At 27.2% G+C, this 13,701-nt stretch overlaps 1 protein-coding gene across 1 annotated transcript; it reads right to left on the reverse strand.

Annotated features, from left to right (window-relative positions):
• Positions 1-12,510: 12,510 nt before the first annotated feature.
• Positions 12,511-12,888, reverse strand: LOC107844526 (60S ribosomal protein L19-2-like). The gene has a single exon (XM_047412189.1). It carries the CDS (start codon positions 12,886-12,888, stop codon positions 12,511-12,513), a length of 378 nt encoding a protein of 125 aa, XP_047268145.1.
• Positions 12,889-13,701: the final 813 nt, after the last annotated feature.

A 13,701-nucleotide genomic window follows, 5' to 3' on the forward strand; every position in this document is an offset into this window, starting at 1 on the left:
TCTTACCCTTCTTGCCCATGTTATTGTGCAGCTATCTTTGCAGTACACATGGCCCTGAAATCCATTATTGATAAGATAACAATCGACACTCCTGACTGGACATGCAAAGTCCAAATCGTTGAATCGTTGACATGAGTCGAGAGAGAAAAAGTCCTGTGAAGCAAATCTGATTTCAAAATTTCATTTTAGAATTTCATTTTAGAGGATGGACATGTATTATCACCTATATAGTTGTCATTTATACTATCCTACACATTGTTATATCGTTTACATTTTATAGGTCCAACAAATTAGGGCGGCTGTGTATGGCGATGACATTCTACATATAATATAGTGTACGAAGAAATTATAGAAAAGCATTCACATGAAAAAATTAATTCTCCATCTTGCCAAAAAAAGATCTATTGCCACCAGTGGTATTCCTAAAACATTTTAGCAAAAATTCTACGTTCCACAATAAGGTCAGTGAATCTTACACTTCATTATTAAAACTAAAAAAAAACATGTTTACACAAATTCATATGCAGTAGATAGCAGCAGAAAATAAGAAGCCCAATATCTGCATTTTTGGTCTCTAATGTCACACTCTTTTTGTCATCCAATGCATTTGTGCCATCCAACTTTCTATTCTCCTGTGTATTCCTATCTATTTCAGTAGTATAGTTCAGATGTAGTTGGAGTATGGGCCTCTAAAAAAGAGGTGGTCATGGGTCTCTATTGTTGTGGTTTCACATAGTACATAATCAGTATTCACTTGGATGCCCCATTGACTAAGTCTATCATCTGTTGTTAAACTTTGGTGCAAAGCCATCCACATGATGAATTGGTGTCTAGGAATTAGACCTTTGAACATAGCTAATTGTTTCCATTCAACATTGGCTTGTTGTGGCAGCATGGTTTGGTAAGATTTGCTAATACTGTACTTCCCATTGTTGCAGCATTACTGGAGGGCAGTAGTTATATCAGTTGTACCCCCATCTAGAAGCCACTGCCTAGAATAAAAAAATTTGATTGTAGTGAAAACTGGACCATCAGTGGGGAAAACTTAATTTGACGGCCAAGGCCTTGACAAAAGGCGGATTCAAGCCCCTTTACAAGAAAATTTTCCCTACATACAGTCGCTTTTTGCAGTGATCGTCCGTTATCTTTCAAAGCTCCATCTGGTCAGGAGGCCTGTAGCTACTACAAGGTATCACACAACCAGTCATATGCTCTATCATCTTAATTTGTTTGTCTGATTTTGAGTATTTGAAATATGACGTTTAAGTAAAATAAAAGAAATATTTTTGAATGTTTTGGTCTCAAATCAAAGGATTGGTGACTAAACATATGAGGTTTAAGTATAATAAAAGAAAGACCTTTGAGTGTTGCGGTCTTATACCAAAGGATAGGTGAAGTGACATATGATTTTTAAGTAAAATAGAAGAAATATTTTGAATATTTTGGTCTCAAACCAAAGGATGGCTAAGAATGTACCAAAATAGTTTTTAGTTTTGTGTTGTAGAACATATTATGTGGAAAGTTTAGTTTTTACTTTCATGGTCTAGAACATAGTACGTGGAAAGTTAGAATTGAAGTGACTAAAAAGGAAAGTGATTCAAAGAAAATTGGATTGGAAGGAGTAGAGTATATAGATAATGAACACGATGAATTATCTATGAATTGATAAAATTTTAGTCACTGTGATTCCAAAGAAAATGAACATTGATAAGCATTTGATGCTGGATAGGAATAGAGCAGCAAAAAAGTTCTGGACTGGTTCAACCTGCAACAAATGAAAAATACCACTAAGAGGCAAAACCCATAACATCTGGAAATGACACCAATCTAAGCAAAATCTCTGTTATTTTTTAGGCGTTTTTGTATTTGAACCTCAGACTCTAAAAATTGAATTTCGAGTGGTGAGTTTCTTTTATATCTAGCTGGGTACCTTATATATAAAGGGTATATACATATACACACACGTACACGCGCGCACACACACATATATATATGCGCATGTTATAGCAGATAATTCATTGACATTTTTATTAGATTAATAATTCATGTTTATAATCGCTTCCATTTTGTTGTCCAGATGGATATAACTTACCTACACTAATGGACGGTATAAAAAAAAATTATATAGTCATTGTGGTTTAACATTTAATACTACTACTTGGACTTTTTGAGTTCATTTGTTGAGCAAAAAGTTTATCAACTGTTCTGATTTGAAAGTGGTGCGCTAAAGCTCTACGAAGTTGTACTCTGCATTCTGAAAGATTAGGTTGGTTATTGGTCCATGTATAGTAATTAATTCTCTAAGGGAGTTTTGTGAGTCCCAAATCATGAATGCAATCTGTACAGTCTTTGATCTCAGCATTAGTGACAGGATTAACTTACTTTTTGTCATGTAGATTTAAGACAAAGTTAAACTTTCTGTGTACTAACCAAGGTTTGTTGGCAGTCTGTGAGAATGAATACAAGCTATCCTATAGTTCCTTTCTTTGTTTAATGGTGTTAAAATCATATACCACAGTGATCAAGCCATTTTGTACCAACCTGTCTATTTGCAAGCAAGAAGTGAACTAATTGAGTTCCTATTCTGATTGGATTACCTTTCTATTCATTTGTTGTTTTCATCCTAGAGGCAGTACAACTAATGTTTATTGCTTTGGCATTTGGTTTACAAATTCAACAGACACAATTGTTGTTTGGAATGCAAACACTTCAACTGAGACAATGAAAAATTATTTCACCTTTTTAATTCTAATTATTTTACCTTTTTAATTCTTTTTAGTTGAAACTTTAGAAGGTTCTCGAGAAAATCAATCAACCATGTTGGTGTTGTTCTCGAGAAAATCAATCAACCATGTTGGTGTTCTTAAACGAATGTTGTACCCATGTTGTGCAGTGAGTATCGGCATTATGTACCTCCAGTAATTGTTCAGAGTTTCTTATTTGTTCTAAACATAGTTTTTCTTAATGTTATATTGGTGAACCAAAGTCGGGTTTTAATCTTTTCCACAGTTTTCATGTCAGTAATCTTGCTGCATTTGTTGGTTCCATTTATTGTTATTATTGTTATATTTGATGGTATTTTCACGTCTCTGTTGCAGCACATTTAACCCGATAATGAAGCAGCCTGTTGGTTCCTTCACCAAACAAGGCATTAAAGTAGAGAAAATGCAAGTGAAGTAAGCAGTTCCCCTGCAGTCATGGAAGAAGATAGGTCACCTATTGCAGCCGATAAAATTAGACCTGTAAGTTTGAATAGGCCTGCCAATGTTATAGGATTTGGTTTACTGAGACTTCGATACATAGATGCTTCTCATAACTCGTTCTTTACGTCTATTAAAATATATTTGGAGAAAAATGATAAGACATACTCTCAACAAGCCCTTGAAATTGCAGATAGACATAATGGCCTGAAACGCGCTTGCTATGAAGAACAAGTCAAAGTTGTTTCATTGGGAAAAAAAGGACTTCCCATAGCTTTTGACACGGTAAGCTGCGCAAAGTCTGTCGTTTTGCAGAGTATTTCCTATAAGAGAGGACACCATTTCGCAAAATGAAGCACCTACAAATCTGTACATTTTGGATACTTGCTTTCACTGAAAGTCGAACACTTTTGCACTTTTCTTTTAATATTTTGTAAGTCGAGCATTTGATAAAAGTGCTATGCTCAAATTTAGTTTTACATTATTATATTACTATTAAAATACAATGTAGCCATCTAGAATTATTTATACTTGATTAAATATGGTAGATACTTTATTTTTTTCAAGTTTGTTTATTTTTCTTAAACTTTTAATGCACTTTCTTTGTTTTGTGTTGTCGTGCTATTTTATTAAAGGATAAATTAAAATTTTCATGAGGCTTACACCTTTGCTCGGACTTAGTAAAATGTCCAGCACCTCCCCACCACCACACACACACCAAAAAAAAAAAAAAAACACTTTTTGCTTGGACGCATATTACGTAAGAAATATTAATAATATAGAAATTGCAGTGTATAAATTCGGAATGCAGAGCATGGAATATAATGTGTGCATTAAATATTACTGTATCTTTGATTTGCACCTGTGTAAAAATTTTTATGTACTATACTATGTAAAATACTTATCATTTCTCACTATAATAAAATAAACTACTACTACTTACTATATGAAGGTATAGAGTAATCCTTGTTAGGAAGCAATTTTATTCCTTTTGTGTACTCTTTCTAATGTGGAAGTTTTCAATATGAATTCAGATTTAATTGTTAAAGAAAAAAAAAATAACCGAACTTTAATACGAAAAAAAACACCTTTAAATAAATAGAACTTATACACTGCGTACATCTTACCCCCCCAGACCCCACTAAGTGGGAATACACTGGGTTTGTTGTTGTTGTTGTAATTGAGGTATCAACAGGGCTATCTATTACAATCTTTTTCATTTTAGTAAGCACTTCTTGCCAAAAACAAAATGGATAATTCCATAATTCTAGTTAATCATCATTTGAGTCGTCAAAAACTAAACCAACTTTATTCACCTTTTAATTTGAGTTGTCAACCACATTATTTGACATTTAGTAGTACCTCTTTTCCTTTTCTTATCTTTTTTTTCCAAGAACACTCATGAAGATAAAGACTATAAACATTAAATAGATAGGAGGAATTGAAATGATTGATTAGGTGACCAATAAAAAAGAAATGATTGATTAGGTTAGCAAAAAAATAATGTAATAGATAGGTTGATTAAGCCTTACTAACACCTGAATTAAATAATCCAAAATAGATTTAGAAGAAGACACAAATCATAGATTCAAATAGAAGAACAATTAGTCAACACGAGTAAAAGGTATCTTGACCCAACCAATTCACAATTCAACAAGAAGAATTCATCCAAGGGAGAAGGAAATTGATTAAAATAAGCGAGTCGCAACTTATATTTAAGGTACATTTAAGTGGCACGCTGGGGGCTCAAAAGACCACAATTCCCTCAACGTGGCATCTTTCATTTTTTCTTTATTTATGAATCTTTTTTATTTTTTTTGTCTAATTCATTTGTTCTTTTTTATCCAATTTCTTGATTTCATATTCCCTATGCAAAACTCTACAAATTTGTTGGTAACAGTAAACTCAATTAAGAAAGACAATAATCCTAAAGTAATAGCTAACTTTTAAAAAAAAAAAAACCAAAAAAAGCAAAAGTCGGTGCAACACTAAAAAGATTACTCATTAATAAAAATAAAATTAGACCACTCGATAGCTTGTCTTTTAACACCACACCCTTTTAATCAAGGGCGAATCTATTAAGACTCATAAGGATATCATGCCATCCGCAAGATTTGATGTAATTTTTATATTATAATAAATATATATAGAGAGATAGATAGATAGATAGATAGATAGATACATAGATAGATAGATAGATAATAAACGTGTCACTCAAAAAATCAAAAATCAAAGTGTTTTATAGCGTCAGTGGCAAAGGGGCGTATATTCTTGTCGGAGAGGGTACAGGTTTGAATCCTGCTAGCAACAACCTATCTTTTTCGGCTTAGTTTAATTCACTACCTTTTTTGATTTAGTTTAATTCAATCAATTGTATCCAACTATATTTTGTTAGTGAAGTCAAAAATATACTTGTTTAAAAATTCTTATTGGCCTACAATACATCAAATTTTATACAATTAAGATGTTAACTTAAGTATAATTAGGACCCGTTGTTTGTTATGTTCATGTTAAATAATTACGAGAGGGAGTTTCTAAAATTCATTGGCTTGTTCTCTCAACATAAATAAGATTAATTTTTGTACAAAGTATATAGATTAATCTTATCAGATTAAGTTGATCTATAATAATAACTCAATCTTATAATTAAAAAATTCTTTCCTTCCACTGGAGATGCTTTTAATTATTGTTAGACTTATATTGATTTTTTTTTTTTACTGAAATAGCAAGTTTAGGGAGAAGAAGGGAAAGGGCTTAGTTCTTTATATGTTATTAAATTTGGTATATTATTATATTTTTAAAAAGGAACTAACTCTGTTTTCACTTTAATGTCTGAGTTCTGACGCTATTTTAAAATAACAAAATTGTAAATTGAATATATAATGAATTTTTAACTCTTGATTATTATAAGAAAATTTCGTACACAAAATTGAGGCCACTATGAAAGTCACAATTTTTTATTTTTTAAGAAAAATAAATAGGTAAAAAGTGGAAGCATTCCTTCTTTTAACCACTTCCTGTTGAGAGGCACCGCAGAAGCCAAAACTTTCATTGGAGATATTTAAAATTGAAAGAAAAAAAAGCATACAAACTAGTGGAAGCGAGTTCAACATCTATTATATAACATAAAAAATAATTTTAACTATATATAAATAGTATAATTTTTCAACAAAGAGAGTTAAGATGAACACTTTGGTCATAAGTTGGTTCTACCTTTGGAGGTGAATCCAGGATTGGGAGTCTCCAATTGATTGAATCGATGAGTCTACTTGACACCCTGAGACTCCAAATCCTGAATGCGCCTCAGCTTGTAATGATTTAACCCATATGACTATATTTTGAATATGTTTTGATTTAATAGTGCATGAGAACGTGCGTTACACGTTTATCCGAGAATATTTATCATTGGTTGTTGTAATATATAATTGAAAATTAGTAAAATCAAAACAAAACAAAATCACAAATATACCTTCTTCTTAATAGTAATGAGAAACAAAAAGATCTTATACTATTTATCAATAATTCATACTTAAGATCCCACTATATATGATATTTTTTGATAATAATACATATAATTTGTTAATGTAAATAAAAAGGATCCCATACTATCTAATAATAGTACTTATTTTTGTATATATGATAAGAAAAGCAAATTTATCTCGGTTATCATGAATAATATCAAGATTTGAATGAATAATATCAAGATTTGAACTTGTAATAAGAACATTCTATACCTAAACATCTTTTACACCAAAAACTTTTGGATTAGCCTATCAAGAATCCATGATAACTTATTATTCTAAACTTCAAAAACATTTTAAAATCACACATTAAAAAAAAATCCTCAACCAATAATTGTCTATTAAAAATATATATTTATCAACATAAAAAATGTATTAAAATTTTAAAAAACGTCACTCAATCACAAATAAATTTATCTCTTCATTTAATGTACCAACAACAATTAACGCTTGCATTAGATTGTTTATGTTATCACTGTAAGGAATGAACCTTTTATTATCATAGCATTAAAAATAACTCTAGCTTTTCCACAGAAACCATTTATTAGAGGGGAAAAAAACGTGGAAGAATTATCATATTTTTAGAAAATTGACTTACAATATATTTAGGAGTCACAAAAATAAAGGTATTTTCGACCCAAGCTAATTTTAATTGAAAAAGGTTTGTTTGATTCAATTTTTAATAAATTTATCATAGTCAATATTTAATCTCATAAAAATAATATAAAAAAGATGAAAAAGACGATTTTATCTAATGCGGAGATTTTTAATGAAGGGCAAAAAGTTCAAACAATATTTTAAGGTCCTTCGCACTTTTAATATAGTATAGATATAGATATAGATGTGTGTTAACCTTTGTACATCACAGGTTAAGTTAAAAAATGTTCTTAAATGGGTTGGCCTTGATATATTTTCTTTCAGAGATCGTTTGGTTTGAAAATAAAGTTATGCTGGAATTAATTATCCTGATATTATTTTTTAGTAATTGTTTGGTTTATGGTACTAAAAATAAAAAGTGATTCGAATTTTTTGTTTTTCGTTAAAATCTCCACTATAAACAAAATTATTTTTTCACCTATTTACTCTAATTATTTATTAATTTTTGAAAACTTGAAGAGTCCTAAATTTTTATGAAATTTAATTGAATTCAAAGTCTGATTTATAACAACCAAATAATGACTCCTACGATTCTGAAATTTTATTTTTCCCCAAAATAATTATATTATTATCAAAAATAGTTATATTATGTACATCTACATCTACATCTACAATCTAAATATATATTAAAAATGTGAAAACCTTTAAAAAAATGATTTGAATTTTTTATCCTTCATTAAAATTATTCATAATAGATAAAATCATCGTTTTACATTAATCACTCTGTAAAAATAGAATTAAAAAATAATGACTTACTCAAACCCATTAAGAATCAAATAATTTGTCCACTGTATTATCCTAAAATTCATGAGAAAATATTCTACTAATTAATTCTTTTTAAATATTTTAGGTAATTTTCAATCAGTTTCATTTTTTTTTAGGTTTAGGACTCTTTACATATTAAGAGAAAAAATTATTTCCAGCGTCATTTTCCTATAGTCGTAGAGCAGGTTAGTTTACATCATTCTTAGTATTTTTTTTCAATATTAGTTATTTATGCAGAAAATTGAAGGACTGGAGAACAATACAAGTGGACTCCTAACTAAATACTTGTTAAACAATTATTGGTTAGTTTTCTTCTCTGTCTAATTTGGTGTTTCTTCCATTGTAATACTATTTCTTTTAATCAGTTCACTTGATCTTGACTATGGCTGATGTTTGTATCGCTTAATCTATATCCATATATTAGAGTTCAACTATATCAGAATTCGTATTGTAGGACTTATTTTTGTGACAGTCTTCAATAAGATATTTTTCGTATTTAAAATAGAGAAATCTCAATCATTCTATCACAATTCATATTGATATATTCTGTGTTATTTGTTACTAAATCGATGTACTCAATTAAATTATTACGTTCACTTGATAATTATCTTTTCTTTTCCATACAAGAAAAGAAAAAATTCACTTCTAATCCGTTCCGTGCTTTTTTATATGGTGTTTATGCGGATTCTTAAACATCGAGAATGTCCAACTTGAAAAGCTTTAAAGTAAGTGTTTTTCATGATAATCTTATAACTTATTTATATATCTTATATCTGTACCATCTTATTTTCCTTTGTAAATTTTAATAGTTAACATATTTGAGATACACATTTATTATAAATAAATATAATATTTATTTTAATGTTATTGCTATTTTTAATAATTTATTTTTATATATAATTTTATTGATTAATATGAGACACTTGCAATGTCAAGCTATATATTTTTTATTTTAATGTCAACTAGCAAACATATCCGTGCGATGAAGGATATTATTCAAGTAATATTTTTGATCGTTTCATATTGAAATGTCTCGTTTGAATTTGTTAAATTATATTATCTTAAAAAAATCACTTATCATCTTATTTCTCGATAAAATAAGAAAATAAAATAATTTTTTTTTCTATCCACCTCCCTCATTCTCCAATCATTTTTTTTAATATAAATATTTTTTCTACCGCTTTCCCCTCATGCCTCCACCCACACACATTCCTTTCACACTCAATCCCCCACTAGTAATCAAATTTATCCCAAAAAAATAATCATCTAATTGTAAACAAAAATTATGTTTCATATGTTTCTATAATATTATTAACAATTTAAAGATGGTGGATTGTTAATAATCTCTACCCCGCCCCCTCCCCCTCCCCCGCCCCCTCCCCTTCAAAATCAAGTATATATTAGCAAAAATAATAATGTAATTGTAAAAAAGTTTTTATGTATCATATTTTGAATTATATTTTGACAATTTAAAGATTTTAGATTATCAAAAGCAATTTAAATTTTTATTCTACTGTCCCTCCATCTCTTCTGTGCAAAATTTTGTAAATAATAATATGTGTCTTATGATTTCTTCATTATATTTTCAAAATTATTTAAATTTCCTTCCTCTCCCCCCCCCCCCCCCACCCCCCCCAACCAATCCTCCATGTATATTTTTTAATTATAATTTGATTACTTTGTTTTTTTCTAATTTGATCTTGAATTAGTTTTCTTCTTTCTTATCTCAATATATAAAATTAAAATAGATAATTTTGTTATGCATAACAAAATATATGAAATATAGATTAGAAGAAGATTTCAAAATAATCTAGTCTGTTAGAAGTGGTTATAATTTAAAGTTTAAGTCAAGCATTTTTACGTCTATCAAAATATGAATTTATCTCATATATTTGATATAAAAAAATATCTACTTTTTATAAATCAAATTAAAAAATATATATATTAACATGTCCTTATAACTAAAATAAATTTCATAATGTACGTAAAATTTTTTGAATATGAATTTTAAAGTAGAAAGTAAAATCATGAATTTTATTCTAAGAAAAAGAATTTTATTATATTAACCTATATACATTATATTTAATTAAACTCTAAGTGACATCATTAAATGTATTTTTTTAGCTTTTAATTTGACATCCAGTGATTATGACTCAATCGCATTTACTAAAAGTTATTTCATTAGTCTTTTAAATTTTTTATTTTTATTTTTTATACTACACATAATCAATTAAAAAATAAACAAATAGAGATGTAGATTTTTAGTTAAAATCAAGAAAAGACTAAATCAATTGAAATATCTAAATACCTGTAAATTTTTTGTTTTTAATCTTCCCAAAAAAAATTATTTTATTTTATAGTAATAATGCTCCATAAAGTTGTCTTTCTACTTAAGATTGCATTTTTAAAGTAAATGCCTAAACAACTGATTTTATAAAATTCTACTTAAATAAAAAAAAAGTTAGTCTTCAATTCAAACTAAAATTAATACAACAATTACTTTTATGAGCGACCATGAATATTATGATTTGAATTTTAATAAATCTGTCATTCTCTTGGAATAAAAAAAAGATGAAAAATAAGATAAAAAATGTTATACATGTCATTAAATTTTAAAATAATGACATACCTAAATATTTTTAAACTGAAAGTTCAAGTATTTATAGAATTTGATCTTCAAATTCTAATAAACTAATATAGATAATACTATCTTTTTCTCTTCATTAATAACCAAGTTAAGAAAAAGAAAAGGAAAAAAAGGAACAAATTTGACTTTTTTAAAATAATTTATACGAATATGTGCGTAAATTTAAAACATGATTTTTTTATTATTTTATATATGTACAAATACAACGTTCCTCTTTATTATTTAAATCATAATATGTATATTTCTTCAAATATATTGACATTTGTTTTTCTATTTTCTTTTCCTATGTATATGCTAGTTCATGCTTAGCATTATTATTTTATTTTATAGTAATAATGCGCCATAAATTTGTCTTTCTACTTAAGATTGTGTTTTTAAAGCAAGTGCCTAAATAACTGATTTTATAAAATTCTTCTTAAATAAAAAGAATTAGTCATCAATTCAAACTAAAATTAAGACAACAATTACTTTTATTATTGAGTTACCATAAATATTATGATTTAAATTTTAGTAAATCTGTCATTCTCTTGGAATAAAAAAAAAAGATGAAAAATAAGGTAAAAAAGTTATACATGTCGTTAAATTTTAAAATAATGACATATCGAAATATTTTAAAACTGAAAGTTCAAGTATTTATAGAATTTGATCTTCAAATTCTAATAAACTAATATAGATAATACTATATTTTTCTCTTCTTTAATAACCAAGTTAAGAAAAAGAAAAAAAGGAACAAAATTTGATTTTTTAAAAATAATTTATACGAATATGTGCGTAAATTTAAAACATGACTTTTTTATTATTTTATATGTGTACAAATACGATGTTCCTCTTTATTATTTAAATCATGATATATATATATATATTTCTTCTAATATATTGACATTTATTTTTTTATTTTCTTTTCCTATTCATACTTAGCTAGTTCTCTCTGTTTAGTTAATTTATCAAAAAATATTTAAAAAATATGTATCTTCTTTTTACTTATACTCTTTTTTGTTACCTTTCATTCATACTTTTACTATAAAATATTTTATTTACATTTTAAAAATAAAATGAGTTAAAATATTACAAATTGTAAAAAAAAATTATTTATTTATTTCAAATTTTCTCTAACCATTTTAGAACATTTAATCTGCTGAACTGTAAAGGTTTTTCATAAGCACAAAATTTTAAATATATGGATAATAATTTTTTATTATATTCCTCAATCACAATTCGAACTTAAATCCTAATAATCAAAGTTTATTTAAAATAACAATTACTTAATCTAACATCTGTATTAAAAATTTTAAGGATGTATTTAATTAATTTTATAAAATCATAATAAAAAATATTATTTATTTGAATTCAAATCCAAATATAAAAAAAATAGTTGTTAAACATCATTATCTACATATAAAAATAAAAATGTCAAATCAAATGGAGTTTTTAAAAAAAAATAAAAAGTGTAATAAGTAAATTCATAAACAAGGCTAATATATATATATATATGTATGTATGTATGTCTGTATGTATGTATGTATTTTGGTAGTACGATAATAGAAGTTAATGATGAAAAGGAATAACTCAAATACAATAAGAATAACGTATCAAAACTTTAAAGTTGCTAAGCTACTATCAAACTCATGTAATGTTCTCTAGAAGTAAAATAAAGAAAGGCAACTCAAACTCTCATGCTATCAAGAACGAAAAACAAAAATAGAACCAAGCCTTTTTTTTTTTAAAGCCTTGTGACCATATTATCCTCACTTCTTTGACTTCTTAGATCCTTGGGTTGGCTGGGCTTAGGTTCCTGAGCCACTGCTGCAGGTTGTACTGGCCTCTCTCCTGATTCCTGAGCCAAACACTCCTCCCTCCTTACAAACTTTCTTTTCCTGTTTGCTTTGTTCTTTGCCCACCTGGCCTCAAATTGGTCTGACAGAGTGTTCCCCCTAGCCTTTTCAACCTTTGTTTTGTGCATGTTCTCTATTAGCACACGTTTGTTCTTGAAGACATTACCTTTCACCTTCATGTACATGTCATGGTACATGTACTTGTCAATCTTCTTAGACTCCCTGTACTTGTTAAGAAACTGCCTAAGGCCTCTCATCCTCCTCATCCATAGCACGTTTGTGGGCAACCGGACTAATCAGTAATCAATAACAAAGAGAGAAGAAACCTTAACACTACATAACAGGATAGGAGTATATATATATATATATATATATATAAATTGTATTCCAATTCAATTTTCATTTAAAAATTCAAATTCAAATATCGTTATCCTTATATTTTTCAAATGTAACATTCTTATCTTAAATATATATTTGAAATCGAATGTCCTTATCCTTATCTTTTTCAAATTTGACATACTTATTTTTGATATATATTTGAACTAAGAAAAATATTTAAAATCAATGAGATTAATTCATTTTTTTTATAATAAATACTAACAAAATAAAAGAAGAATAAATTAATTTCTCTTCCTTATTTTCTTAAATATAATATTATTATTTCTTATAATTATTATTAGTTATTAGTTAGTTATACGGACGATTACTATTTCACTGTTACTTCTATGTACTACTACTACAACTGTATTTTTTTAAAATTATTTTCATTTTTTATTTTTTATTTAATTATTATTTCTACCACCAATATTATTATTATTTAAGTTAGTATTTTATATTTTATTTAATTAAATATATTAAATAATATTTAAAAATGATATGTTTATGAATAGTAAGAGTTCATTTAGAACTCTTCAATATTACGTTTCTAATTTTAAGCTAATAATAATCTTTACAAAAATACTATTATTTTAAATACAAATATCAATATCAAATTTTTTAATTCAAAAAATTTATTATAATATTATTATTCATTGTATTAAAATTGTCAAGTGGCTTATTATTATTAATACTAATGTTCC

The sequence above is a fragment of the Capsicum annuum genome, chromosome 5, assembly GCF_002878395.1.
Source record: "Capsicum annuum cultivar UCD-10X-F1 chromosome 5, UCD10Xv1.1, whole genome shotgun sequence".
In the NCBI taxonomy this organism is placed as follows: Eukaryota; Viridiplantae; Streptophyta; class Magnoliopsida; order Solanales; family Solanaceae; genus Capsicum; species Capsicum annuum.